The sequence below is a fragment of the Pelecanus crispus genome, chromosome 6 (assembly GCF_030463565.1).
Source record: "Pelecanus crispus isolate bPelCri1 chromosome 6, bPelCri1.pri, whole genome shotgun sequence".
NCBI lineage: Eukaryota > Metazoa > Chordata > Aves > Pelecaniformes > Pelecanidae > Pelecanus > Pelecanus crispus.
This window is the reverse complement of record NC_134648.1, coordinates 7,617,307-7,645,077: the sequence shown is the minus strand read 5'-3', so window position 1 is coordinate 7,645,077 and position 27,771 is coordinate 7,617,307. Positions and strand designations below refer to the sequence as shown.

At 45.3% G+C, this 27,771-nt stretch overlaps 1 protein-coding gene across 1 annotated transcript in view; it reads left to right on the top strand.

The window, feature by feature from the left end:
* The first annotated feature begins 8,838 nt into the window (after nt 1–8,838).
* Nucleotides 8,839–27,771, top strand: part of LGR4 (leucine rich repeat containing G protein-coupled receptor 4) — a 79,128-nt gene continuing 60,195 nt past the window's right edge. Inside the window, exon 1 of the mRNA XM_075712146.1 lies at nt 8,839–9,023. Within this exon, the coding sequence (XP_075568261.1) occupies nt 8,839–9,023 (185 nt within the window). The remainder of the gene's footprint in view (nt 9,024–27,771) is intronic.

Genomic DNA, 27,771 nt, shown 5'->3' with positions numbered 1-27,771 from the left:
GAAACTGAGGCACCCACAGATTAGTAATGTTTATACTGCTTCAAAATACGAATAAAAATAACATTTTTGTTCCACTGCAGTGTTTGAATGAGACACAAATGACAGTACGGACGAAGTGTTAGATAGCGATGAGGAATTGCGTGCTATGACAAAACAAACCCAACGCTTCATCTTCAAGGCTCCACGTACAGCAGGAGATCAGTCTTGTGCAGTGACTTAGTCATTTCGGAGACCGCTCCAAAGTAAGGTATCTGGCACCTGTGCAGCATGATTTAAATCAATGCATTGCATCCAGGAGTGTTATTGGGTTAATTTATACTAATAGAAAATTCAGCTTGAAACCTAGGAGACATGTATCCCCTCGGTCTTCATCAGGGATATTCTTACATCTATGACTTAGAAATAATTTGTTAGCACTGCACTGAAAATAGTTTGTTACCAAATGATTACATTATGATTAATGATTCCCTTATAAGAGCCCATGTATCTCTCCAGGTGTATTTTTTTTTTTCCAGAGCATTTGGGTTATTCTGTGGTGATGATAGCTTATGTATCAAATCAAGTTTTCTTTGATGAAGAACTTAAACAAAAGGATTTTATTCACTCTAACACAGGAGCTTTAATAATATTTTGCTAAACAGCTTAGGATCGTGGGCATGTTCTGGGAGTAATTTATCATCAAAGTTAAGTTTACTCCTTTACGTTACTTGGGCTCTGCTATAATTCCTCAAACTAGGGTTTAAGGAGGATTTAAAGCTACATAATCCTTAAGCTGGTCCTCCGTAAAGGTAGATTTCACCCTCAAAGCACTGCTTTGTTTAGTTTTTTTTAATTCCTAGTTTAATGCCTGGCCTTAAATTTCATACTGGTCAGCGCTTCCGTGGCGTATTAAAAACAGTTAAAAATTGGCTGCGTGACTCAAAAAGTGAAATTCTTGTCGTTTCCTCCGGAGGCTCCCGGGCAGGGGGGCTGGGCAGGGCAGCGGCTGCTCCCCGGTGCTGCCGGGGAGCCCTGGGGCCCTTAGCGCGCCTTCGCAGTTGGCCACATACCGTGAAACATGCCCAAATGCTTCACGTACCCATCAGCGGATGTGTACCTTGCCTTGTTAGCAATCATAGAATCACAGAATCGTTTAGGTTGGAAAAGACCTTTAAGATCATCCAGTCCAACCATCAACCTACACTACCAAGTCTACTCTAAACCAATCAAGGGTAGACTAGACTAAACCGTGTCCCAAAGTGCCACGTCTACCCGTTTTTTGAACACTTTATATTGGCGTATTTGTATTCGTATTGGCGGGTAGGCTTGGCTTGGAGCTATTAGCCTTTGCTCTTGCAGGCTGTTTCCCTATTCAGCTCTTGATCGCGGGGGCTCTGTCTTGGCTGAGTTGCTGTCATTCTTTGCCACCTCCTCCCTGCCGAGTATTTGCTCATCATATATAAACCCTCTGGTCACGAGCTGATTTCGCTTTGGCTATCATTTGATTTGACTTGATGTTAAAAGTATTTCAGGCCAGAATGTCTGTAGAAAGTCTTGATAGCGCCGTGCCTGTAATGAATATTTCATAGAAGAAAAGTAACTTTTAAAACTAGGACCCACCTGCATTTTAGCACAGATCATTCCCGTTTCTTTAAAATGTGAGGGTCCTTTAGCTCCGTGTAACTCGGAAGCTTGCTGAATTACCGCAAAGTGCATATGAAGTCAAGCGATGCTCAAATCTAACGCAGCATCTCAGGGAGGAGGCAAGGGGTTGGGCAGAGAGGAGGGGTGTGCGGTGTCGGCCCATCCCGGGGGTTCTGCCAAAGGCCTGCAATCTGGGGGGGATTCATCGGAAAGCGGGAGGAGCCGGGATCCTGCCTGGGGGATCAGCCTGCCCATCGCTGCCCTAGGTTGGGTGGGGGTGGGCAGGAGGGGAAGGTGCCCGAAGGACGGGTGCTCGATGCTTCCTGCCTTACGCTGCTTTCGTACAGTAAGACAATCATGTGCTGTACTCCACTTACAGTGGAATATCGTGCTACCTTTAGAATAAGATGCACAAAAGGAATTGGAGCGTGTTTTAGCATCTTTCAGTACAACAATTTCTAGATGGAATACAGATTGACATGAATATTGGGCTAAAACCTAACCTTACATACTAGTTATTTGGCCCTAAATCACTTTTTCAATCCTGTGTAGCTACCTATTTTCAGCTGATCATTGGGTTAGAGTGCTAAGATAAAATTAGGTATGTTATGATGCTATTACAGTATAATGGGAACTATTTATTTAAAAGGGAATACATAGTACTGGAGAATCTGCAGAGCTAATTCTAGACAGCAGAGAAGCTGATACTTCTAGGCTAAAAAAAAAAAAAAAAAAGCCAAACCAAACAAAAAACCAACAAAGACCCCACTTTCTGGGCTGTCTTCTCTTTTAGCTTTGCTCTGTTCAATTTACTGAAGGTGTGGGAATAAACTGTCTGGTGTTATTCTCTTGTATTTATGGTGTAACATCCCTTTTCTGTTCACAGCCCAGCTCACTGGATTCTGGAGGCAGCTTTTCAGATAACTGAGCAAGGATAGATTCACCATGCCAGACCGCAAAATACACTACGCTCTGGACCATGTAGGCAATGCATATACAGAAATGGGGTTAGAGGCACTGTACCGTTGGAAGTCAAGTATTGTGTACATACAGAGGTAATACTTAATTATGAGCATTTTTAAAATTAATTTTCTCTCCTGTTTTTATGCAATATTTAAGTTGTATATTTCTTTCCTTTACTCTTTAAACTATGGGTCTTAGTGGTCTTGCTTGTCCTCGTTATTTTGTCTTGTGTTACAGAGATGTAAAGTAGGTATTGACAAAGTCATTTGCTGGGAAAGCTTTTGGCCCTACCAAAACAATTCTTAACTTTTTTTTTTTCCCAATCTAATAATTGTTTCTCCTTTTCTGCTATATCAAGGTTTGGATCTTTGCAGTCATTTTCTTAACAAAACTCTGAACTCTTGTTTAGCCTCTCTCTTTCATTTGACACTTGTTTCCGGAACAGATTTTCAGTTCTACTTCAACTGAGTAAAAGTTCCAGCCTCCTTTCTGGGAAGGAGTATACTTTAATTTTTAAGAGAACTTGCTCTGTCAGTGCAGGTATTCCAGACTTCGTTTTTCTACTCACAGCAGCTCTGTGTGATGTTCTCCAGCATACCGTTAACGTCCTTGGAACTGGAATCAAAGTGTTAATTAATTTCTCAACAATATGGGACTTGAATGGGGGAAAGGAGCAGCTCACAAGGCAGGACCAACACACCAACAGCGTGTCGGTCCCTGCCTTCCTCTGCCACACCTCTCACCTGCTTTGGACCAATATTAGCATTAACCATTTGCACAATTCTGTCTTAAATCAGTGCTGCTTTCATGGCATCAATTGGCAAAAGCAACGCTGGACAAAGAAAAATCTGAGGAGGATGATGATGGTCCAATACTGGTGAGCTACCTGTTTTATAAAGTCTAATAATTTCTTAAAGAAAAACAAAGTTTTTATCGTGACCATGACCATGACCATTCCCATTCACCTGCCATCCTCCCACGGCACAGCTCCAGCCTTGAGGAGTTCTGCTGCTCCGGTCAAACTTCAAATTGTATTTATTTTTGTGCCTGTTCTTTGGGTCTTAATCTGTATGCTCTTTCACATCAAACTCCTATCAAATCCAAATTAATTTGTGTCTTCGAAGTGTTGCTAGACAGTTTTGTGGCAATAGCAGAAAAAATACTATGTCCAGGTATTTGTAATTTTTCCCTACAACTTTCAAGCTTTCCTAATGTTTTTTCAGCAAACGCCTGACAAAAGTTTCACAAACACCTGCCTGTACACTGGGCTTTAAATCCTGAAGAACTTATGCAGTGATAGACTGGTTTACCGTGCTTTCCAGTTTCCCTGAAGAGCAGAGCGTAGTTTCTCCACAGCTCAACTGAAGCAAATCTTTCACTTACTTTTTTTTAATTGACTTGGTTGTTAGATCCTCATCTCCTTCACGTGGTTTAAAGCACCCCTTGGGGTTTTTCTCTCCTTTGTAGGTTTTTTTTTTTTCTATTAAACAAGCTAATTGCTGCCTTACGCTGTATTTCGGAGGATGCTTCTTGGAATTTGTGGCGTTGAGGATTGTTTCGGACTAGATTTTTTAACCATGATAATTTCAAAGTCCATGGGTACAATTTTTAGTTAAATAGGTCATTTAATAAAATGTACCCATTATTTTCTTCAGCTTAAATATGCTGTAGCCTGTAGATCTTTATTACATTAATAAACCAGCTTTGCAATAAACATTAGGGGTTTCCTTATAAAGGAAAATAAACCCAATAAGTGCCTGCAAACAGGTGGCTGTATAAGAAGAAAGAGAGAGAACTGTGGGATGTTGGTGGAGAGGAGAGAGCAGTACTCCAACAGCACTAGTGAGGGAGAGGCAGGGGTTGAAAAAATAAGGAAAGGATTGAAGTTAATTTGCCAGAACGAGTTACAGATTAACTGGAAGAAGCAAAGCCGTATCCTCTGAATGGAAAGGACAAGTGGATTGCTCTTAGGACAGGAGTTTGGAAGATGGAGACCTGAGATAGCTCCACTAAGGAAAAAACACCCAAAGTGATGCTGGGAAAAGAAATCGAAAGATTGGAAGCAGGCAAGGATTGAGAGGAAAAGCTAAACTATTCCAGTGTTTCAAAGGATGAAAAAAAAAGTGCTTTGTTTTTCTGCTTTTACTAGAAATCTGTCCTTTTTTTCCAGAAGAGAAGGTCTGAGGGCACTGCAAGTCGCCAGTACTGCAGTACAAAGTATGCTCCATGCTACTATTCGCCTTCCAAACGCTGTGCAGCCAACAAGGGCTGCTTCTGCTCCCATTATTTTTGGTTAGTGAAGTGAGACTATTTGCAGACTGAGTAAAAGCACTTTGCTATTTTTCTTTGCTAGCTGGGGGAAAAAAGGTCACTTTTTCTCATCTGTGTTCGTTTGGGTCTGTTTTGTAAAACTGCGTCTAGAAAATAATTCCTTTAAATTTTTTTCCCCCGCTATTCTGGTTGCTGCTACTCCATCGCTGTCCCTGCGCGCAGGTGCAGAGAGTGACACGGACGTGCAGTCTCTTTGGCCCCAACAGTTGTTAGAACAACATGGGTTTGACTTGATGTGTTTCCCCGGCCAAGATCGACTAGGGAGAAGGACAAGAGATAGCTGTATGTGTCTATATATCTATGTCAAAGCTTTATCATACGTCGGTAAATTCAACTTTGGCGAGAACTTTGTACTGCTCACAAGCTGTAGGACAAGCACACAGCGAGTTATTAAAATGACCTTATTTTTGCAGTGATGAATGATGATGTTCATAAAAAAAATCAGTGCATCAGGAACAGGATTCCCAATATGGAAGAGAATAATATTTTTAGTAACTAGGTAAAATAGCGTTAGCATTTTTAGAAGGGAATTAACAGTTGAAAAATTATGGGGAGACATGTAGGAGGTGGAGGCAGTGGCTGGAAGGTCTGTATTTCTAGGGTCCTCAGTGTGTACCCTACCTTCTTGAGCACAGATGATTTTAAATCTTCAGGTCTCCACTATTTACATGCCGGATTTTTAAATTTCACCAAGTGACCGCTTTATTTCACCAAGTGACCGCTTTTAGGCCGACAGTTTTCTTCTTTTCCCCCACCTTATTCCGCGCAAGGCAGGCGTGATTAGCCCAGACCTCAGGCCGGTGTGGAGAGCGTCCCCTGCGATGCCTGCGTCGGCGAAGACGGCCCTCGGTAAGGTGGGGTGCAAGGTGTGGGCCCCCCGGCTCCTGACCCGCCGGCACGTGCATCAGAGCACCGGTGTCGGGCCAGGGCCAAGCGCGCCTCGTCCCCGACGCGTTTGACTCGCCGTGCATGGGCGCTTATTTGGGGTTTTTCAGATTCGACTGCAGCAACTTGAAGTAAGCGTCGCCGCGCCGTGTGAAACCCTCGCGCCTTGCACGGTGGCTCTTGCTTTGGACTGAGGGTTCAACCACCGTCGCAAATCCGCTCCTGGCTTCGGGGAAGTCGGCGGGGCTCGGTGCGTGCGCAGCGGTGTGGTTCGTCCCATTTCCCTGCTACGGCGCAGGCGGGTTATCGGTGGCTTACGTGTTTCTGCGCTCCTCCATCATCCGCCCACGAAATGAACAGAACGATACCTACCTACCTACGTAGCGGCAGAAGGGCTTTCTCTGATCGCCGTGGGCTTTCTCTGATCGCCGTGGGCTCTCTGGGTATCGGGGCTGTCGAGGCTGGGCTGCGCAGGCACCTGCCTGGCTGTGGCCCCAGCTGCAGCTGGGAGCCGTGCCGGCAGCGGAGCCGGGCCGGCAACTCCCCAGGCACATTCAGAGCATCCAAACGAGACACGTAAAGTAGACAGTGCGAGTGTTTGCCATCAGGGCACCCGGTGCCTTTGCGGTGCTCACTTCAGCCAGCTCCATCTGCTCAGAGCCCGTTTCGGGGTCTGGGCCCGAGGGAGCCAAGAGTGAGAGTGTGAAAGGAGGTTGTAGTGAGGTGGGTGTTGGTCTCTTCTCCCAAGTAGCTAGCGATAGGACAAGAGGAAATGGGCTTAAGCTGCGCCAAGGGAGGTTTAGACTGGAAATTAGGAAAAATTTCTTTACGGAAAGGGTGGTCAGGCATTGGAACAGGCTGCCCAGAGAGGTGGTGGAGTCACCATCCCTGGAGGCGTTTAAAAAACGGGTAGATGTGGCACTTCGGGATATGGTTTAGTCTGGTCTACCCTTGATTAGTCTAGAGTGGGCTTGGTAGTGTAGGTTAATGGTTGGACTGGATGATCTTAAAGGTCTTTTCCAACCTAGATGATTCTATGATTCTATGATTCTATGAGAGGTCCCAGCGGGTGGTACCCGAGTGCTGCTGTGACATCCCCAGTGAGATGCGGCGAGTGCACGGTGCTCGGTGCGTGGCCGAGCCAAGCTGAACATCTAGCGGGCTCGTTCCTGGTGGTGGCTGCAGGCTAGAAGGGTCCAAAACCTCAGTTCCTGAGGGAACTGGGGTTGTTTAGGCTGGAGAAGAGGAGGCTGAGGGGAGACCTTATCGCTCTCTACAACTGCCTGAAAGGAGGGTGTAGTGAGCCGGGTGTTGGTCTCTTCTCCCAAGCAGTTAGCGATAGGACGAGAGGAAATGGGCTCAAGCTGTGCCAGGGGAGGTTTAGGTTGGAAATTAGGAAAAGTTTCTTTACGGAAAGGGTGGTCAAGCATTGGAAGAGGCTGCCCAGAGAGGTGGTGGAGTCCCCATCCCTGGAAGTGTTCAAAAAACGGGTAGATGTGGCACTTCGGGACATGGTTTAGTCTAGTCTACCCTTGATTGGTTTAGAGTGGACTTGGTAGTGTAGGTTAATGGTTGGACTGGATGATCTTGAAGGTCTTTTCCAACCTAAATGATTCTATGATTCTATGAAAAGAAAGCATGTTAAAAAAAAAAAAAAAAAAGGGTTAAAGAGAAAAGCAGCACGCATGTGGTGACGGAGGGTCCTAAGTACAAGAATAGACAGATTTTCAGTTTTGTTTTGGTTTTGTTTTTTAAGGCAGTAAGGAAAAGAGGACACAGGCTGGCAGCCCGCACAAGTTTGGTGAAGATGTATAGGTTTTGTAAAAGCCAGATAAAATCGGTGGTGTTTTGTGTGCCAGGGAAGCGGTTCTAAAGCAAAACGATTTTGAGAAGAGTTTGTGATGCAGCCGCGCCTGCTTTGGCACCGGGCGAGCGAAAGGCTCAGGTCTGCCCGGGCGAGGGACGGCCCGGCACCGCGCCCTGCTCCAAGATGGACGTGCGGTGCCAGCCGGGATCCTCTCGTACCGGGCCCCGCACGGGGCACAGGAGCCGGCTGCCGCCTTTGCCGCCCCTCGCCGCAGGCCCGGGGGCTGCTTCGCACCGGTGCTTGGCGGCTGCGGCGCGGGTCCCGCCGCGGCAAAGCCCGGGCTGGAGCAGGGGAAATGGTGTCCGGGGTGGCGGCGCCCGGCGCTGCCCTCGCTCACAGGGCCAGCCTGGCCGCGGCCCCGCGGCTCCTCCGCTCGCTCAGTCGCGTTTCCGCAAGCGGGCGCTCCCCGGCGGGCCCCAGAGCGAGGGGCCGGGGGGTCCCGGCGGGTCCCGGCGGCGCCGGCCGCGCGTCCCCGGGGGCGCGGCGGGAGCGCGGGGTGGCCCCGCCCCCCCCGCCGGGCGGCCCCGCCCCCCGCGCCCGTTGGCTGCGGCCGCGCTGCGCTTTGCATATTCACCAGCCCCGCGCCCGCTCTGCGCCAATAGGAGCGCGGGGGCGGCCGCCTCATTAGCATACGCACCTCGGCGCCGGGCGCAGAGCAGCAGCCGCCGCCGCGGCTCGCAGCGACCGAGGGCCGGCAGGGGCGGGCGGGCGCCGAGGGCAGCCCCGCCGCAGGCAGCCGCAGGGGCCGGGGCGCACGGCCGCCGGCCCGCTCCGCTCCGCTCCGCTCCCTGGGCACCGCCACCCGCCGGCAGCGGCGCGGGCGAGCCGGCCATGGCCGCCCCCGCGCGGTACCTGCTGGGCTGAGATGAGCGGCGGCGACGGGCGCTGCGGGCGTTGGATGGGGCGGGCGGGCGGCGGAGGGCTGGCTTCCCGGGCGCGCCGCTGAGGCAGCCCCAGGGCCGCGCTGCGCCGGCCGGAGGCGCCTTTTTATTTTTATTTTTTTTGTTGTTGCTGGTGGTTTTTGTGTTTTGTTTTTTTTTTTTTTTTTAAGTATCTGTTTTTCCGCCAGCCGGTGGGGGGGCTCGGTGCGCGCAGGGCGCCGGCGGAGAGCGGCAGGCCGAGCCGAGCCGAGCCGGGGGAGGCTGGCCGGCGGTCGGCGGGGGCCGGCGATGCGGTGCCTCGCTCTGCTCGGCCTCGTCGCCTGGGGCCTGGGGAGCTGGGCCGGGCCCAGCGGCGGAGCGTCCCCCCCGCCCTGCCCGGCCTCCTGCAGCTGCGACGGCGACCGCGGCGTGGACTGCTCCGGGCGGGGGCTGGCCGCCGTGCCCCCGGGACTCAGCGCCTTCACGCACGCCCTGTGAGTCGGGGCGGGGGCCGGGGCGGGCAGGCAGCCGCGGTGGGGCCGGGGGGCGGGTGCTGCGTCCCCCCTTTATTGAAGGAAAAACCCGATAGTTGCGTGTTTATGTATTTGTTGGCGCTGCCGCGGCTGTAACACGGCCGCCCCCGGGGCCGCCGCGCTCCCCGCCCGCCCGGCCCGGCCCGTGGGGGGCGGCCTGGGGGCAGCGGCGGGGCCCGCCGGGCCGCGGCAGGGCCCGGCCCCGCTGGGGCAGGTGAGGGCGGCGGGGGCCTGCGGCGGCACCTGGCCCCGGGCCCGGCCGCCGCTCCGCTCCTCGGAGCCCCGCGGGGGGCTCGGCCCGGCCCGGCCCGGCCCGGCGGGCGCTCCTGGGCTGCGGCGGGCGGGGGCGAGGCGGCCGGGCAGCCCCCTCCGAAACGCCGAAGGGATCGGCCTCGGGCGTCTGAAAGGCCGGGAGGGTTAGCGGAGCGAGGCGGGGGAGCTGCTGGGGTCCTGTGGGAGCGGGGGGGGATCCCGGTGGGGTCCGGGTCGGTGCCGGCCCTGTGCTGAGGCGGGGGGGGACCCCGGTGGGGTCCGGGTCGGTGGCGGCCCCGTGCTGAGGCGGGGGGGGATCCCGGTGGGGTCCGGGTCGGTGGCGGCCCCGTGCTGAGGCGGGGGGGGGGACCCCGGTGGGGTCCGGGTCGGTGCCGGCCCCGTGCTGAGGCGGGGGGGGATCCCGGTGGGGTCCGGGTCGGTGGCGGCCCCGGCCCCGTGCTGAGGCGGGGGCATCGCTGCCTGTGCAGGCGTGAGCCCTGCGCCATGGCCTCGCACTGCAGCGCCTGTCCCCGCGGCTTTCTTCAGAAACCAGCTCCCAGGGCAGCCGACCTTCTCCCAGAAGTCAAGGCATTTTCAGCCCGCAGCATGTGTAAATCCAGTTAACTAAGGATGCCTTCGTTTTTACAAAATCTCTGGGTATGGGATGCCCAGCTGAACCTCGAAGAACCGGCACAAATAAGGCTCGTGAGCTTTGCTGAGTTTTGCTTGTGGATGGAGAAAAATATAAACTCTTAAAACAGTTTCTCCGGTGTCCTGTGGTATTGTAAACAAGGCACAAACCGGTGGATCTGGTGTTGAGTTTTGGTAACTTTAATAATAAAATTTTAATTGAGGAACGAGCACTCTCTTCTGTAGAGACATGACCGAGGAGGGATTTGCAGCTTTCAGTATGGTAGTTTTGCTAATCCCCGAACCTGTTAAGTTTCACAATAAAACCTGTCAGTCTTGCCCCACTTCTCAGCAAAGATTTCACAGGCTGGAGCGAGGTCTTGTATGGGCCAGCGGTCAGGTCTGCTATTACTAAAGCTTCGCTGCATTTACAGCGTATAATACAGAGCACACTACGGCAAATTACGGCGCGTGGTTTCAGATCGGTACTGAACTGCTGCATTGTCAAAATAAAGTAGTAGCGTATGACTTCAAAAATGTCACCTTTTTTCTTCTTTGTTTGCCTACACTTAATATGCAAAGGGAGCCTGATTCTTAGTTACTGGAGGTTTTGTTTACTGAGTAGGTTTCCAATTTCTCCTACCTGTTTGGACTTTTTTTTTTTTTCTTTTAATTGTTCAAGCTGGGTGGGGAAAGGTTACTGGGCCTTTTGCTTGTGTAGTACTTGATGAATGGCAAAAGTTACAGGTCTCGGTTGTTACCTGCGCTTAAATATTTTGTTCCTTTTTGTGCTCGTATGGTGTTAGTGGGAGCTGACTTCGTGGTGGTTTTTCTGTGGCAGACATGGTGTTTTGTGAGTGTCTGGGGTAGGGACTCAGGAGCTGTCGTTGTGAAGCCTTGGACTCGCTGGTAAACTGTCTTCTCTTTCCTCCACAGATGAAACAGAGATGTTACCCAATTTCATAAAGTGCTTGAAGCTTGTCTGGTAAAAGCCGCATTTAAGCACAAGGTTTTATGGCTACTATATTGTCTGTCTGTCTTGTAAAACGGGCTCGGTACATCCCTGCGTGTCTGCAACATGGCATTTGTTGTCTAATGGGTACAAGTCGTCACAGCCAACACCCATTAGAGAGATAAGGTTGCCAAAGAGTTTCAGTTTGTAAGTTCCTACTTACTGTGCAGGTAAATTTCCAGAAGCCGACTTGTGCTTACAACACAAGTGAGAGGACACCTGCACGCACTTCAGCGTGTTTTGGGACGAGTTTGTGTCGCTGTTGGTTTTGCATTCTCTAAACTCGAGCAGAAACTTCTTACCCGTCTCATTCTGTGGCAGTGAAGGATACTCGTGGTCCTCATTTTTTGTGTTTAGTTCCTGTTTCCTTATTTACAGAAGGAAAAAAAATGGGTGAATTCTTGGTACTTCTATGCTTGAATAGTCTGTGTTGTAGCGAGGCCACTGAAAGTTTAGGGTATGTAGAAAACAGTTTTGTAGGCAATAGAAAACTCATTTCTGACCTGCTCGGGCTGTGCAATGTATGGTTTTGCCAGAGAAGCAGAGCTGGCTTGCGTGGAGGAAAAAAAAAAGAAAATCACACCCCTTAGCTGACATGTTTGTGTCATGGCAAAGTGTCTTCGGTATGTGAAGAAAGCTTTTCTGTGCTTCATGTCAGGCGGCGAATGATGCCAGGAAATCCCCTTAGCATTGCTACAGGGCTTTTTTTGATTATAGCCGTAGCAGCAGAGAGTCTGTAGCGTAGAGATGGCCGAGAGAGTGTTACAAACAATGTTCCGCGATACTAAAGCAAAGTTGTGCCTACGTTTTGGCCTTGGCTAGGAGGGAGCAACTGAGGAAAAATTGCTCACAGTTAACCCAAGTTGGCAGTGTATGAGTTTCGGGGCAATTGAGAATCACGGAAGGGGGTTGATACTTAAGTTTTACTACTTCTGTTATCCTGCAGTCTTAATTTCTTTGCATTAATTTTAATAATTTAACATGCAAGGTGTATTTTTAAAATACAGCCATTGGGCTGCCACAAATGGTCGGGCAGTGATTTCTGTAGAGCCCCAAAAGCGTATCCTTTCAGATTCCCCTTCTCTTTCCTTACTTCTCTCTCTTCAGCTCTTGACTGATCCGCTGCTCATTCCTTGCCTACTGTGGTGGCTAGAAAGCTCCTCCGGACACAGCAGATTTTCTTTTTTGTGGAACATGCATCGAGTAGACACTCCACTGCATTCATACCTGGCTAAATGCATTATAACCATAATACTGGGGTCATAGCAGGGGGGTTATTTGGTTACCAAAGTGCGGTGTGGTCACGTGAGGGTAGTTGCATCAGACCGCGCAGCCTGGAAAGACAGAGTATCTGCTCATTACTTTTGAGTCATGAGTGCGCTTTGAGAGATGGAATTTGAATAAAGAAAGGTGAGTGCATCGTCCCAACCGCAGTCACCTTGGTGAAGAGATTTTTGGGAGATATACCAAGTGCTCGGAAGAGACAGAGGTGGCAGCGCTAGATCCAAACTCTCTGAGGGGCTGGAGGGAATGGGATGGATGGGAAGGAGCGCAGAAGGAGTCAGGAGGACACGACCAGGGATAATTACTTGATACTTTTACTGTAGGCGGCCATTTGTTCTGTATAATTTAGGTAGGTGTTTATGTAACTCCTAATTACCAGCTGCCTGTTTTTCTGTTTATGAAGGTTGTGATTTTGCTTTGTTGCAAAATAACTGTCGTCTAGCAAGTTGAGATGCCTATGCAAGAATGTGAAAAAGTTGTTTGTTTGAGTTTTTTAATCAATGCAGTATGCTCCTGATCTTTGTTATGATATTTAACGTGCCATGTACTAGAAAACATCCATGTTACTGGAAGAAAGTTATGGCAGGGCACACTTGTACTTGTTTTTCTTATGGGTGTCAGTTTGAGAACTCAAATTCCAGTTTTGGGGGTTTAATACTTGTGTGAGTCTTGTGCAGGAGACGAAAAGCAGATAATTCTAGATCGTGACTTTGGAGACGTCTTACTTGGGCCTGGCTGTTTTAGGGGCTTGCCTGACAACCACGAGGAATGTAGTCCCTTCTCAGTGCCTGCTATTATATTTCGGGCACTTGAAATATGAAAACAGTACAGATAATTTTCCTTCTAGTGCTTCTTGCTTGTATTTTCAGGGAATGGCAGGGTGCCTTGCTTTAATTTTACTTTCTTTGAGTTGTGAAGGGAGGGCTTCTGAGCTCCGGCTGCCCTAGAGAATAGACCTTCAGGATGAAATGGTCATCACGGTCTCTTGGTTTTAATTGCTCGTTTAACCTAATACTGTCCATCTTTCTGTGTGCTGTGTTATGCACTGGCTTTGTAAGATCAAGGTGTGGCGGTTGAGAAGGATCCTTTTTTTACTTGTTTCATACCACAGGTTGCTTCAGCAATTGTAGAGAGTTCATGATCTTCTTTTCAGTACTCGGACTATCTGGAAGTACCTATGCTGTCTCATGTTTAAGTTAATTTCCTACTCCATTTATGTATAAACAGCAAAATGATATGGTTCTGTTTGGATTTAGTAGAGCTTGCACTTTTTTTCTTTTTCCCCATCTTTTTTTCTTTGCAACTGGCGCTTTTATTTTTTGGTAGAATGGTGATGAAACGCAGTAGGTAGATGTGAGATGTCTTCTTCTAATACGTCCGGTACTGACACGCAGATATTTAGCATCCCACTATGGTCAGATAAGCACAGTAAGGACCTGGCTGAGGTTTTGTGAATGCTGCCTAGCAGAGTTGTTATGGTGAAAAGTAAAGATGTCCAGACATGACCCTGAGTCTGGAAAATGTAGCATAATTGCAGTCCTCCTGAGATAGAAAAGCCTTATCTAATTAGAGGTTTGAAGGTTTTACAGTTACAATGTTTAGTTTTTCACTTGCCTGTGCCATATGCCGGTGATGTGATGGCAAGTAATAAAAGGCTTATTCTTACGTCTTTTTAAAAAACATGCTTTCCATACTTCTTTTGGAAAGACGCGATCATGTCATTTTAATATGGATGTTCCCATCAGTTGGCAGAAACGTTGTTGCGTTTGTACAGGCCTGTGAAATCCCGTGGGCAGGAGGGGACTTGAGTTTGCCGGTGCAGCATCCAGCGCCTGATGGTGGGCAGAGCCTGGCGACTGGACCAGAGCCTGGGGCTCCAGCGGCAGTCTCTCCGGCGGATCTCACCCAGGGATCGGAGTCTTTATGATTCATTTTAAACTGGCCGATTTGTCTGTTGGTCATGTAAAAAGCCAGATGCTCTTAGGGCACAGAAAAGTGAAGTTGTTTCAGAGTTTGCTAAATGGTTTTTACCCTTTTTGTGTTCTCTGTTGGCAGCAAATGTGGTGTTTTCCTCTTTTCCTTTTATTCCTCCCCTCAGAAAACCCAGTGCCCTGCCATAGTACGCAATTTGTCAGGTATTTGGCATTTATTTTGTATGTTGAGCTTATTTGTATCAGCAATATGTCATTTCTTGTTTGGTGCTTACTGGCAGAGGCTCCTAAGTGTGACTCTAGGGAATAAAGACTAAGATAAGTCTGCAACATGGAAAAAAGTTGGACTTTAGAGTAAGTAAGTTTATGCTAGTAAATAATTACCTTTTCAGTTCTTGAGAGGAATTTGCTAGTAACTATCTGCTTGAGATGGAAAATATGGAAGCTGTAATATAAGGACTGAAAAACAAAACAAAACCCAAAGAAACCTCCTCCGCAAGGATCTTTATTTGTTTTGTATTCTACATCTAAGCCAGCAATTTTTGCAGAACACAAGCTCTTATTTACCCAGAGAAAATTACTGGCCTAAATTTCAGAAGGGCTGAGCACCCATATCTCATTTTGGAGAGCATGGGAGCTTCAGGGCTCCCGGAGCATCTGAGTGTCAGAGACCCTCCTCTCCCTTCCCTCCTTTCGGCCACCGTTGTGCTTTTCCTAAAAGCTTGTTCCTAAAGATGGTCCTCTTGTTGGGAATGGGCATGAGCTGATGTTGTGTTTATGTTCTGGAGGATTTGCCAACAACTCAGGTTTGCCTGCTTCTTGTTTTGCAAATAAGCAAGGGAGTGAAGTGGATGGGGCTGTTCAGCTTCAGCATGGCCGCATGGGACTTCATGGCCAGCAGTTGCTCTATTAAGGGATGAATGTGTTTCAGGCTGCAGCTCTGTGCTGCCAAGTTGTGGTTTTGGGGTTCTTCACGGAAGAAGCAGAAAGTAAAAAATAGCTTGAGGAAGAATTCGAGAGATCTGTATGATCCTAGAAATAAGAGACAAAGGTGGAAGAGGGTACGTAAGAGAGGATAAGAGGAGAAGGAGCCATCCCTATCTGAAGAAACCTGTAAATTGAGGCAACGGAGATTTGAACGTTACGAGGCCTTTGTTAACAGAAGTATCAACAGCATTTCCCATGCTAGAGGTCCCTGGCCACCCTCCACACCTGGTAGACTCGCCGTCTGCTGCAGTGGCGACCTAGGATTTTGCCATAGGGAAATATTCTTCCGTAGTTTTTCATACCTGCCTTTCAGGTACCGCTGCAGTTTTCTGATAAGATGTTCTCCAACTTTGGTCTGAAAAGAGATTTCTGGTCATGTGATGTTGGTTCTTAATGCTCTCCCACCGCCAGGTTGCCCTGCACAACCTTTTTGGAAATGTGGAGGTAGCTGTTGGTATTTTCTTTGCTGACAGAGAGGCAACTGGTTCGGTTGATGTAGAATTGCACATGGCGATGGGTGTCACAGTAGCTCACACAGAGGAGAAGGTGGTCTTGGTGTTTACTGTATAAATACCGCCCTCACTATAAACATCTTTGAAAGCCTTTGTTTCGGAATCAGGCCCAGAGTTATTAAATTTTGTGTTCCAAATGAAGTGGGTATGTCCAAATAGGAAACATCTAGCATTAGATGTATGGGTGCCTGGAAAGCGTAATTAAATCATGCAGAAACAGCATGTGATCTACCTGGCAAAACAGTTGACCTTTTTGCCTTTTTTTTTTTTTTTTTTTTTAAAGTACTGAGTTACTGCAGCTGTCAGTGAGTTTCACTGAAGTTGAAAGTTTCCAATATTTTCAAATCGTATGTCATTTATTTTAAAATACATAGTTGAAATAGCAGAATGTATTTTATTTTACTGTTGAATGGTTTAACTGTTACAGGATTGTGACAAGGTCAGAACTTTCCACTTCCCAGAAACATATTACTGTCGCTGAAAGATTAGGGGAAATCTGTGTTTTAGCTTCACCCTGAATTCAAAAGCACTTTCTGCATACAGCCAGTCAACTTACATTATTAATGATATATGCCTTTTACAAAACAACAGAGAGGACTGTGGTGATCTCAAAAATAACAGTTTAAAGTAGGTGTCTGAAAACTATTGTTGAATTTGAATATATAATGTAACTGATGGCATTATGTATAATGTCAGTCAATATGATAACATGTTTTAAAAAATGCAGTGAGCTATTTTTGAACAGGTGATACTGATATATATTCCCTGGTGGACTGGGATCTGACATCTGTGAGAGATGTGTTTGTTTTTGGGAAGTAAGAATATCATGTTCATGAATCTTTGTCAGCCTTGTTTTCCTGCTATATTTTTTTATATTTGCTGTTTATACTTACTGAGTTATAGGGAAGTCCTGTTCTTCTTAGGTGGCCTGTTTCATACAGTCATACAGTGTGTTTTGGAGTTAGTAAAAGTTTGTTGGCTAAGCTTTTTACATTAATTTTTTTAAAACCTAATTATTCAATATGTATTGTTTAATTTGATGTCTTCTCAAAGGAAGAACAGTCTTCATGGCATGGCAGAAGTAAAAAATTAATTCTTTACGGGCTTCCCTTGTGTGCTTTTTGCATTTCTATTTGATGAATACAATTCATTAAGGACACCTGAAAAGTAATGAGGATATGGAAGACAAGAGCAACACATTTTTCACTATTGAAAAAAGTTTCTTGTATTTCTCAAGTTTTAAATGTAGCCAGATGTTTGTTGGTATAACATGAGATAACTCTAAAACATGTAAGGTCTGTTGTTGAAATTTGATGCTCAGTGTGCATCAATGTTGGGTTTTTTTGTTAATGTTGTTCAAGTCTAATATTGATAAGTATACATGGAATTAAAAATCTTGTTTTGTAACGTTGTTACCTGTAGGTAATTTGGACAATGGTTGGTGATTTTTGACAAGTTTTTGGCACAGTGAAGGTATAAGTGAAGTAATTTTTGAGTCTGAAAATTTTTTTGGTGTGTTTTTGATCTGAAGTTAAGAAAATATTAAAGTTAATTCTTTTCTTCAGGGGTAGGAAAACTGTTACGAAGCTTAAGAACTCTCACTTTTTTTAAAATATGGTAACTAATTCCTGTAAACTTTGCATTGAAGATGCAGGAGGAGCCTCAAATCATCAACGTGGCCTGGAAGAAGGGATAGAAATGATGCAGAAGGTGCTGTCTTTGGGACAGAAAAAAATATTTTTTTTTCTCTCCCAAGAGAGCGACTGCTAATTCTTTGTCTCAAGGAAAAGATGAAGCAACATCCAAAGACAGGTGAAGTTGTTGAGAGCACTCTGAAGAGTGCCCTGAGCAGTCAGGTCCTCAGAGAGTAAACAGGCGTCTCTGCAGGTCTGTTGAGCATTTTCTCACTAAAATACAAAGACTTCCTCCCTCCCTGCCCCCAAGTGGTGTACCTCCTCCTTTTCTCTCCCAAACCAATCCTGGAGGAATGCTAGGGTCTTGCAAGGACTTCTTTCGCCCTAAAATTTTTGAGCAAATGTGTTTGGACTTTTAAATGGTACACAATTAGCAATGAATCATAAATGGATGTGCAATTTCAGAGGTATGCAGGGGAGGCCTAAACCTGTTTAATTTAGCTTAATAATGCTGTAAATGCAGTTGTGTATTTTATAACCTTGTTCTGTGAAAATGTGTTTTTGTTTGGGAGTTTTCCCATTACCTTCTTGACATCTGCATGGTTACAGATGAATAGCCTGACCCAGTGCCCCAGCGGGGAGAGCGGCGTGGCTGTGCTTTCAATAGGCATGTCACTGACAAAGGAAACATACGGAATATTTCATTCCCGGCTTTGCAAGCGGTGTATGAGGCTGTAAGGGCAGAGGGCTGGGGGCTTCACACTTCATGGTTGATCTATAAGCTAGCCACAAGGTTTGCTGTGAGCCAGCAAACTGCTCTTGCCGAAGGCGTCGTACTTTGGGCGATGCTGCGTTTTGCCGTGGGACCAGAACCCCAGATACAGAGCAAAGCCATTTTGGCAATGCAATATTAATAATGCGACCATGCGGTAGAGTTCACGGCGGTCGCGTTTCATTCTTTCCGATACGTGATACTAAGTGATGTTTTTTCTGAACCATTTGGGCACTGGGGTGGTTGGTATTTGGTGTTCTGTGTTCTGCAGGTGTGGAAGATGTGAGCACAGAATGCGAGGGTCCCACTGGAACACGTATTGGGGTCTGTCTCCTCCTATGACCATTACCTCCCCTTTCAGAGTACAAAATGGGACCAACTGTTCCCTGTCATCCAAACAGGACACCACAGCATGTTAGCTTGTAAAGTGAGAGTTTGTTTTTCCTGCACTCGGGGCTTTGGGGTTGTGGCAGGAAAGCAGGGATGTTTTGCTCCTGTTGCAGCACCACCTTGGACGAGAAGATGGTGCAAGTCAAGAGAGGACATCTGGGGAAGCTTGCTGCTCCATGTCTGTTAAAAGGACTTGGTGGTGTCTAGCTTCAATCCTTTCTTCATTACTAAAATTTCATGTAAGGGGTGTCCTGACCATCGTTTTTAAATTCCGTTTATGTTTTGAAAAATAACTCTTACTTCAGATGTTTCCTTGCCATTTTTCTAAATGCTGTTCTGGAACAGTAGCAAATATAGTTGATTCACCTGGAAGAGTGAAGGGACACTGAAACCTGTGACTTTGGTGTGCCGGCCTCTCTCTTTAGAGCAGCGGGTCTTTCTGTGTGGAGACCTGTCTGCTGTTCTCCACTTGGCAGAACTGGTGGATTTGGCCTTCACTCAACTCTTGCACGTAAAAGCTGTGAAGGAGCCATCTTCTTTTTCAGGTACTGTGGTTGAAAGCCCTAGAAATGTGTTGAGTTTTTAACTAGGGGAAACCTTGCCTGGACTGAGAAACATGTTTATAGCTTGCAGCAGTTGTCTGAGCTTTTTCTCCAAGTTAGGAGCCCTTCAACCTACTGAGGGGAGCCCCGCGCTGTTTGGAAGATTGGTGCGTTTAGGCTGAGATTTGTACGTTCTTTAAGGGAATTCTGCAAAGCCACCACCAGCAGCAATCTACAAACTCCTTGTTCACCTCTTATGGTTGCAGTTTCACTCAAGCCGCTGCCCTTTTGAGGCACTAAATGCTCACCCTGCTATGTTGCCATTGGGTCTCTCCTTGGGGTCTTGGTGGCCTTCATGGAATTGGAGGGGGAAAAGATGAGCTGGGGAGAGGACAGGGTATGGTCCTGTGTAAGGGACCCTACTCTGAGAATGTGATTGCTGGTGGTTTGGACCTGGATAGGCTTCTGCCTTTTGGTACTTCTTTTACTGCTGTTGGTTTTAACACTTGGGTTTTAAAAAAAAAAAAAAAAGGAGAAAAAAAAAAAAAAAAAAAAGAAAGTGTATGTGCTAATATTGACCAAACTGTTAATATTTTACAGAACTAGTGTGAGTTTTGCTAGGTGTAGAAAATCCATGTCTTTTCCAAGGGCAAATATGCTGGCTTTGTACTAAGTGTTTAGTAGTGGCATTAAATGTCTTCAATATCCAGGTCATTTAATCATTTATTTAGAACTGACTTGCCCTTGCTTGACATCTCATTTTCAAAAATTTCAATAAACTAACTAGTTTGTTTACATGATGTGTTCTTTTTAACCTGCTTCCTGCAAAAACAGGTCTCTAGTTTCCAGACCAAAAATGTGCAGTATCTCAATGTTTAGGAGTTTTAAGCAGGGTTTTGATTTGTTTTGAGGGTTATAAATGGCAGTCATTTATTGTTTCAGCAGAAGCCTCTGCAATTGTGCGGCAACGCCAATTTTTCCTCTTCAAAAAAACCCTTCTTCAACTCTCCTAAGTAATTGTGCCAGTCAAATAAATCTACAATGTGTTCAAAAGAGAAGGCTATTGTTTAAACAATAATATATCAGAAATCCTGCTTAAGAGTAGGACTGTTTGCACTGTCATTGCCTCTTCGTTCACCTAAGATAATTTTTTTTTTTACCCTAATAACTAACTGCGTCAATGGGAGAAATCCTGTAACACACATCAGATTGATGCATATTTCCAAATACCCTGGATATTTGTCTTGCCAAATATATTCCCCACTTCTTTCAGGCAAGGTGCATCACCTGGTCTCAGTTGATTGGGAGCCATCAGGAGTAGAGAATAGTGGAATAATAATATAAACATTAAAAAAAATTCCTTCCTAACGGTGTTTTTCAGTGAATTGAGTTCTGACAATTTGGTGTCTGGTCTGATTTATTTTACTATAAAAGGGTCAGACTGATACTGTAGGCCACTTTGCTGTGCAAATTGCTCTGCCTGCCGGTTTGTCCTTTGGCATCTTCAGTGGGATTAGACGGCTTCTGTTTCATCTCTGTCCCGCGAGTGCCCGGCAGGAGCCACGGCTCGGGGCTTGCTCCTGGCTCGCAGTGCGTACGGAGCCGCTGAGGCCCTTCGGGCTTTTCTGTGCAAGGTATTTGGGAGGGCTGGGGGAGCTTTGTACGGTTTGATCCTTGGCTGCTTGTTGTCTTAATGCCTGTGCCAGACTAATAATTTTTTGCCCATGTAAGCTTTGTTACTATAATAAATATAATAGAAACAAATGCTTCAAACCATAAGGAATGTAATGTGCAAGTAATCACAAAGTTGAGAAGTTCTGCTTTACCATGGCAGCAAGAAATCCTCCTCCATGAACTTCAGCTGTGCCAGCGGGCAATACGTAGCTGTAAACGTCCCGCAGTATGGAAGGGCAATGTTTAGTTCACCTGCTTTGCTTCCCGGTGACTGCAAGATCGGTACTTGGACACTTGGCACTTGGACATCATACCTGTACTGTCCGACAGCCTGCTGGGCCAGAATACACGTCCTGCCGTAGGTTCCTATTGCCTTTCTGGTTTTGGGCTGTTTTATAGAATACTGTGCAAACTGGCAAACATTTGTGGATGTCTGTGTTTTGCTATGTCTGATAAAACCGTGTTACACTCACCGGAGCCCCCCCATTTGTTGAGGGTACAGCTGGACTTCGATCTTATTTTCTACCATCTTGGAATAGTAAATATTAGTCATGGCAAAAATGGGTATGGAGTCACCTACATGGAGCTTGATCTGTTGAATGGCTAAACAAGCAACAGGTACTATTCTGAACTTTAGCTGGCTTTTTAAAATAAGGGTTTGCACCTTTTTTTTCCTGCCCTGTTTGTTGTAGTGCAGCATTCAGGACTGACAGCATCACTGAGGAGTTATCCGTGTTCAGAGTACTTACTTTCAACAGGCGCTAGTTAAACGTGGGAGTTTCACTGATAGCTCCTGTGTGACCAGTCTCTGCTGGTTTTTCACACTTCTGAGGTATTGGGGAAACTGAGGATTCTATACTGTGTTTATAATATACATACATTTAAAAAAAAAAAAAAGCTTCTTTCAAACGATGATAAATTAGTAGCCATTGTGCTGTTAAGAAAAAGGACAAGTATGTAGTGCCTGTAATCACTTGTGTGTTAAGTAAGTTTTAATTGTTGGTGCCCTTCTTTAAACTACTATGTCAAATTGAAAAGTAGCTTCTGATTTTAAGAGAACAGGTGAATCACAGTGTGAATCAACAGTGAAAATGCATATGTATTTTTACGTATGACCATTTTCAGTATTACAAAAGTCCTTTGGATCTCTGATTTAAAGAAAGAAAAACCATTGACTAGTGGTACCCTGCTTCAGGATCTGAGCCCTGCCTGTTTGCATTGCAGTGCAAGCCTTGTGTAGGATAGTGGTGAGGTTCCCTGCCCTGATGCTGTTCTGTTTAGCTCTGTTGTACATCAATGGGAATCTGTTGGTGTGTAGAAAGATCCAGCTTTGAAAGTGAATCTAAGGGCTTTGCTAAAAGGGTTAAGAGACAAGTGATTATAAAGTTTTAAAGTTTGGTAAAGGAGGCAGAAGGGTTCTTGCAGCAGAACAGTGCTAGCAGATGCTGCTTTTGAGGCTGGTAGCAAGTCACTTAACAATGCATATTTGCAAAATTATTGGGAAAGCTGTAAGGTCTGTCTATGCTACACGTTTTGCTTCTCTCCTTTTGGAGCTCGAACACACAAACAAGGCCTTAAATGGGATTGCTTCTTAACTTGTCATTATGAAGTTGTCTCTTTGGTTTAGATCTCCCTGAAGTACATAGGATGTTAGAAATACAGAGCATTGCTCCGTATTTTCTTCATATTTTGCAAGCAGTTAGCACGTAGTTTATTTTCAGAGAATACACGCAGATTATCCAAGAAGCTTCAGCAAATAACAACCAAGAGTTTGCGCAATTCAAAACAGAAACAACCCCTATTCTGCTGCCACCTTGTCAGCAGCAGCAGCGCATTGCTGATGTCTTAGAAGGGCTCTTTGCCCCAGATATGCAACTCGGAAGGAGGAGATTCTGTTACAGCTTTTCTTCAACAGCTTTTCAGGGTTGTGCAAATGACTTTCATTAAGTTTTCACACAATGGCCCAAGGCTTTTGTGGAAGGACTAGACTAGAAACTCATCACACTTATTCCCATATGTTGCATTCATTTAGACAAGGCAGTTTCCAAAACACCGTGGCGGTCGAAGCACAAGAGGCATCTTAAACACTGAAAATCTTGCTCATATTTTAAGCATTTTGAACTGTTCAAAAGATACCATCTGCGGAGAGATTAATGAGCAATAAGTAAACTATGTTGGATCCAGGCTTGCAGAATGCAGTTTAACTGCTTTAGATTTCAGCATACTCATTTAATTACTGGGTTACTGAGCGTTTTCTCCGCTGTGGAGGGGTATGCATGCGTGTGTATGGAAAGCGTGTACTTTTATACAAAGAACCGTGAATGAAGTTTGGGGATTCTGCCTTCGTGTTGCCTAAACAATCCCGCTTTAGGTGACCCCCTGCCTTAATTTTCTTTCAAGAAGATTGTAGATAGGTCTTGCTATCGCTTACACTCGATTACTTCAGTGTTCACTTCCCCTATGTGATTTAACATGCACAAGCTTAATTATTCTTTTCTGGCCTAGGGAGAGGTTTCCTTCCAATAATTACCTTCACTGCCCTTTACCCTTCTGCACATTAGTTTGTTTGGAGAAACGTAGTTGCTTGGTAAGCAACTCCAAACAAGGCGGTGCCTGGAGCTGTCTTGGAAATGCAATTTATACCTTTTTACATAGCATGTTAAGCTTCATTTTGCTGAACCCAGTTACTAGATGTACTGAGTGAACAAGCTCCGAACATTTCTCCCTTAAGTAAAGGCAGTACGAGTTCAGCAGCAAAGCACATTTACACTGCACTTCGATACTGTAGTGGGGCAATACAGGTAAAAAGGAAAGGACGTTAAGTTAGCAAATAACATCCATTAATTCAACCATTGCTTTTTACTAGCAGCTGTTGTTTAGTCATACACTATTTAAATGTCAAAAGAGAATGACTCCTTATGAGATGAATGTGAGGCAATGCTGCCAGACTGATCGCTCCTGTGATAGCGAAGAAATACATATTTAATCTTGTGGAAATTTCTCAGGATTATATCCTTCTGATTGCTCCTCATGCTGTCCTTCTTAATACACAGTATGGAGAGAAAAAAAGAAAACATGAATAGTAAAGACCAACAGGAATGAAGCACATAAATTCTTTGTTAAAATCTTTTTCATTTTAAGTCGGTGGTAGTTAGAGGAGGTATGACTGATAATTTCTTGGAATGGGTGGTACAGAATTAGTTCTAAAAGCTTTGTCTTTTGCAGTTTAATTAGTCTCTGTGTTACACCAAATACAATCTGATATGTCAAAGGGATGGGGATGCTTCCTTCTCTACCATGTTTACTGTAAATAGTCCTTACATTATTGTAACTGATTTTGTGGTAAATAAAATGAAAAGTAGCAAAAGGTTCCATTTGTCTTGGACCCCTGAATATCTAGTGCTCTTATTAAGATGGAATAATTATTTAACTCTACTATTAATTACACAGTAAGTAAATATATTTGTAAAATTGACTGTTTTCATGTATGTAGAAAAAATAAGCTGTTTTCAACATGACAAAGCTATGTATGTTTTTACATTACACTGCTGTCTTCATTATATCCTGATGTTTGTTTAGAAACAGACAAAAAGAGATCACATTCTGAATGTTTTCTCGCCTTTTGTTTTAAGGTAATCCCTTAACACTCTAATCTCTGATCTGTTGCAGGATTACTTGTCCCTCAACTAAAAGCTAAAATAAATTACTACATCTGCTTTATATTTTTCAGATTTGGTAGCGAATATAAGATGTGTTGGCATTTATTGTGGGATCTGACACCATAATTGCAGAGCACTACTCCATTTCTGGTAGCTTAAATACTGATGTTAGTAGGTGTATTGTTATTAAAAATGAAAAGAGGGTATGGTTTGCCAGTTCCAATAAAAACCTTTTCACCCTCTAAACTTTCAGGGGGTTAGTTTTTTTTAATAGTATCTTTGCAATTTTGCTGGTGGTAGATTGGAAAAATTAATGTGTTGATGGTAGTAAATGATGAAATTAGTAGTGGGGAAGACAGGGTGTGAGTAGCACTAAGGTGTCCGTCTTAAGGGCAGGTTTCAAGCTGCATGGCAAGTTTTACTGGGCCCAATTTACTCATTCAGTAAAACTGATGGTCTTTCAAGGCAAAATAAACTGGACTTCTTTGAAATAAGTGAGAACAAGAAAAACCAGATCTCTCTATTAATGGAGCTTGGGAGGGGTATTCTTTGTCCACCTTGCATCCATTATAGTTGTCTTCACGGCAACATAGGTTTATACATCAAAAAGGAATTTACATTGACCAGGGGCTTTTATGTAGGAGCTAGAGCGTATTACCTTGCCTATAGGATAGCTATGATGAAGTAAAAATATGCCCGGGTTTGTTGTATGGAGATAGCCAAGAAGACAAGGGTTCACAAGCCCAATCTTCTTCTTGGAGTTCATCTGTAAAATGCATATTGCTGGAAAGATGCATGTGCATGCTAGAAATACAGGTGGATTACTCGATTGCTTTTTGTGGGTCTCTTGCTTTTCCATCACACATGCGCATTAGATGTGTTTATATAAAAAAATTGATCCTATGTACATGATTAAACTTGACAAGCCTTAATCTCAGTTGCTGAGAGTGTGGGCTGGATAGTTAATGTGGTAGGTCTTTGTTTTTCATGTAAATACTTGTAATGTTCTGTTTGCATTAAGTATGCCCTTTTTTTCTTGACAGTTTAGTGATTAAAATCTACTCAGTTTTAAATAGGTGTAGTCATGTGAATACTGAGAATGGAGTTAAATTGAAGAGAGAACTTAACCTTTTCAAAAAGATTACTAGTAGTAAGTCCTTCTTTGACCTCTTATTTATAATGGCAAGCGATGGCAATCAGGTTTTTTTGACTGAGGGTTTCTGTGAAAGATTTCATTTGCTGGTATACATTTTCCTTAAAAATTAGAAAATACGCTAATTTTGTATTGGTTTATGTTTTTGGGTCAGCAATGGTAAGTCGTATTATTTTTATTCATGTTAGGGCAGAATCCAGAAGTCCAGAGCTGTCCTACTAAATTTGGTTAGCACAACTAATCCAGTTTGGATGTGATTTCTGACCAACAGTCATGATGGCGAGCACCTCTGATGTCTGGACAGGTTTTCGGGTGGGGGGGGTGTGTGTTGTTTTTTGGTTGTTTAAGACCATAGAAGTTTAGGTACTGAGATTCCTCTGTCCTGGATGCTGAGCCATGCAACTAGGGAGAGGCAAGCCTTACCCTTTGCGTGTGCTACTTGGAGCTGTGTCTGGGGCCTTGGCGGGCAAGGGGGAGGCTGGGTCTTGTTTTGCTTTTTTACATTGTATTGCAGTGGCATATTTTCACATTATATTGCAGTTTTATCAGATACTCTTGTGAGATTTTTATCAGCATGGTATGAATTTAGATTGTAGCTGATGCATTGGATGCACTTAGGATGACATTTCATGCTTGTTTTCAGAGTTTAAATTACTTTTCTTGCTCTTTGCTGCTGGAGAGTTGTCTATCTTGAACTGCTGTGGTAAATAATCACAGAAATTGTCAATAATATAACAGAACTTGAGAGCAAACTCCTGCTTGATCGATGTTGAAGCTCTGTCAAGGTCAGTGATACAAAGCGTTCTGATAAAGGCTTGTGAACAGGCTTTCCAAAAACGTGTGTTTGGAGTTAGGCCTTCAAAACGAAGTCAAGCAGACATTGTCTTCCCCGCCACCCCCCCCCCCACCCCCCTTTTAGTACAGTTATGTCATATTTTCTTGTAGTAGGAGGAAACAAGAACACCATGTAGGACAGGTGATACTCATGTATTATTTGTTGGGGCCTTAAATCAGTGGCCTAAGGTAAGGCTAGAAGAGATTTTGGTGTATGATACTTAAATAGGCAGTCTGGTTTTGAATAGCAGAATCACTGAGTACTGCCGCTACATTACCATTTCTGAAAGGCAAGTTACTTCCTTGACTACGTCAATACAGACACAAGCAGCTAACTCTTTGGTATATTAAAAAAAAAAAGAAGTCTAAGCTGATTTATACTCAGTTGCATTTTGCCTAGACTCATGAAGTCTTTATAGCAAGTGGTGCTTGTTAAAGAATGCCTGCTGGATACGTAGGTAGCGTAGAGAGGAGGATTTTAAACCATTGCTTTTTATGTTCGCTCAGATTGGTGTTAGTAAGAAAAATGTCTTTGTTCTGTTCCCTCTTCGTGCTGTGTGGGGTTTCTGTCAGTCATAAAAAGACTTTTCCCATTTTCTTGCAGGGGAGAGGGCGTTTTGGAGATTACCAGACCCTCAGCCTGTGGTTCTTTGACATGAAAAATACCCTCTGCTAATGGTTTTGGTAGTTTCTGGCTGCACCTCCTATTGCTGGGCCGGTCTCCTGCGCGGAAGCTGCCCATACGCCGCCTTTCATGGGACAAGGGCGTTTACAAGGCAACGGAGAGAGACGGCCGCACGCTGCAGGGCCGGCACCAGGGCTTGGACGCCGCTGGCCGGGCGACGGCTTTGTTAGGTGCTGGTTGGACCTGGTGCTCCCCGCTCAGCCCTGCTCCCCTCACCGCACACGCTGGGTGCCTCGCAAAAACCAGGGGCCACGTTAGCCGGCTGCTCGGGACGCTTTGGAGCGGGAAGGGGCCAGACGGCTAGGTTTCCTCAAACCAGCCTGCACCTACGAGGGTGACATTTCAATGGTGTTTTCTTAAAACTGTTTTGTTTCCTATTGGTGGCTGGGAGAGAAGTCCTTCAAGAAAAGAGCTGCTGTTTGCTCAAATATTGCAAGTTTCTATAGCGTTTTTGTTAAGCAGAGACTGCCTACACTGCTAAAAAGCAGAGGTAGTCCTCAAACGTCCTGTTTAATATACAAACATTGGTATTAGGTCAGTTTGGTCATAAATAATGGAGTACAGATTACCTTCACGTGTGCTAAACGCAAGCAGATACTTAATTGTACGCGAGGCCGCTAAACCCAGCAGGGTCTGTACCTTAGCCTTCGCAAGCTCCGATTTTCAGACAATGCCAGTGCGTCATGTGCAGTCTCAACAAATTAGTTCCCTGCGTTACCCGGTCCTTTCTCAGCTGTCTGCTTCAGGATGCTCAGGGA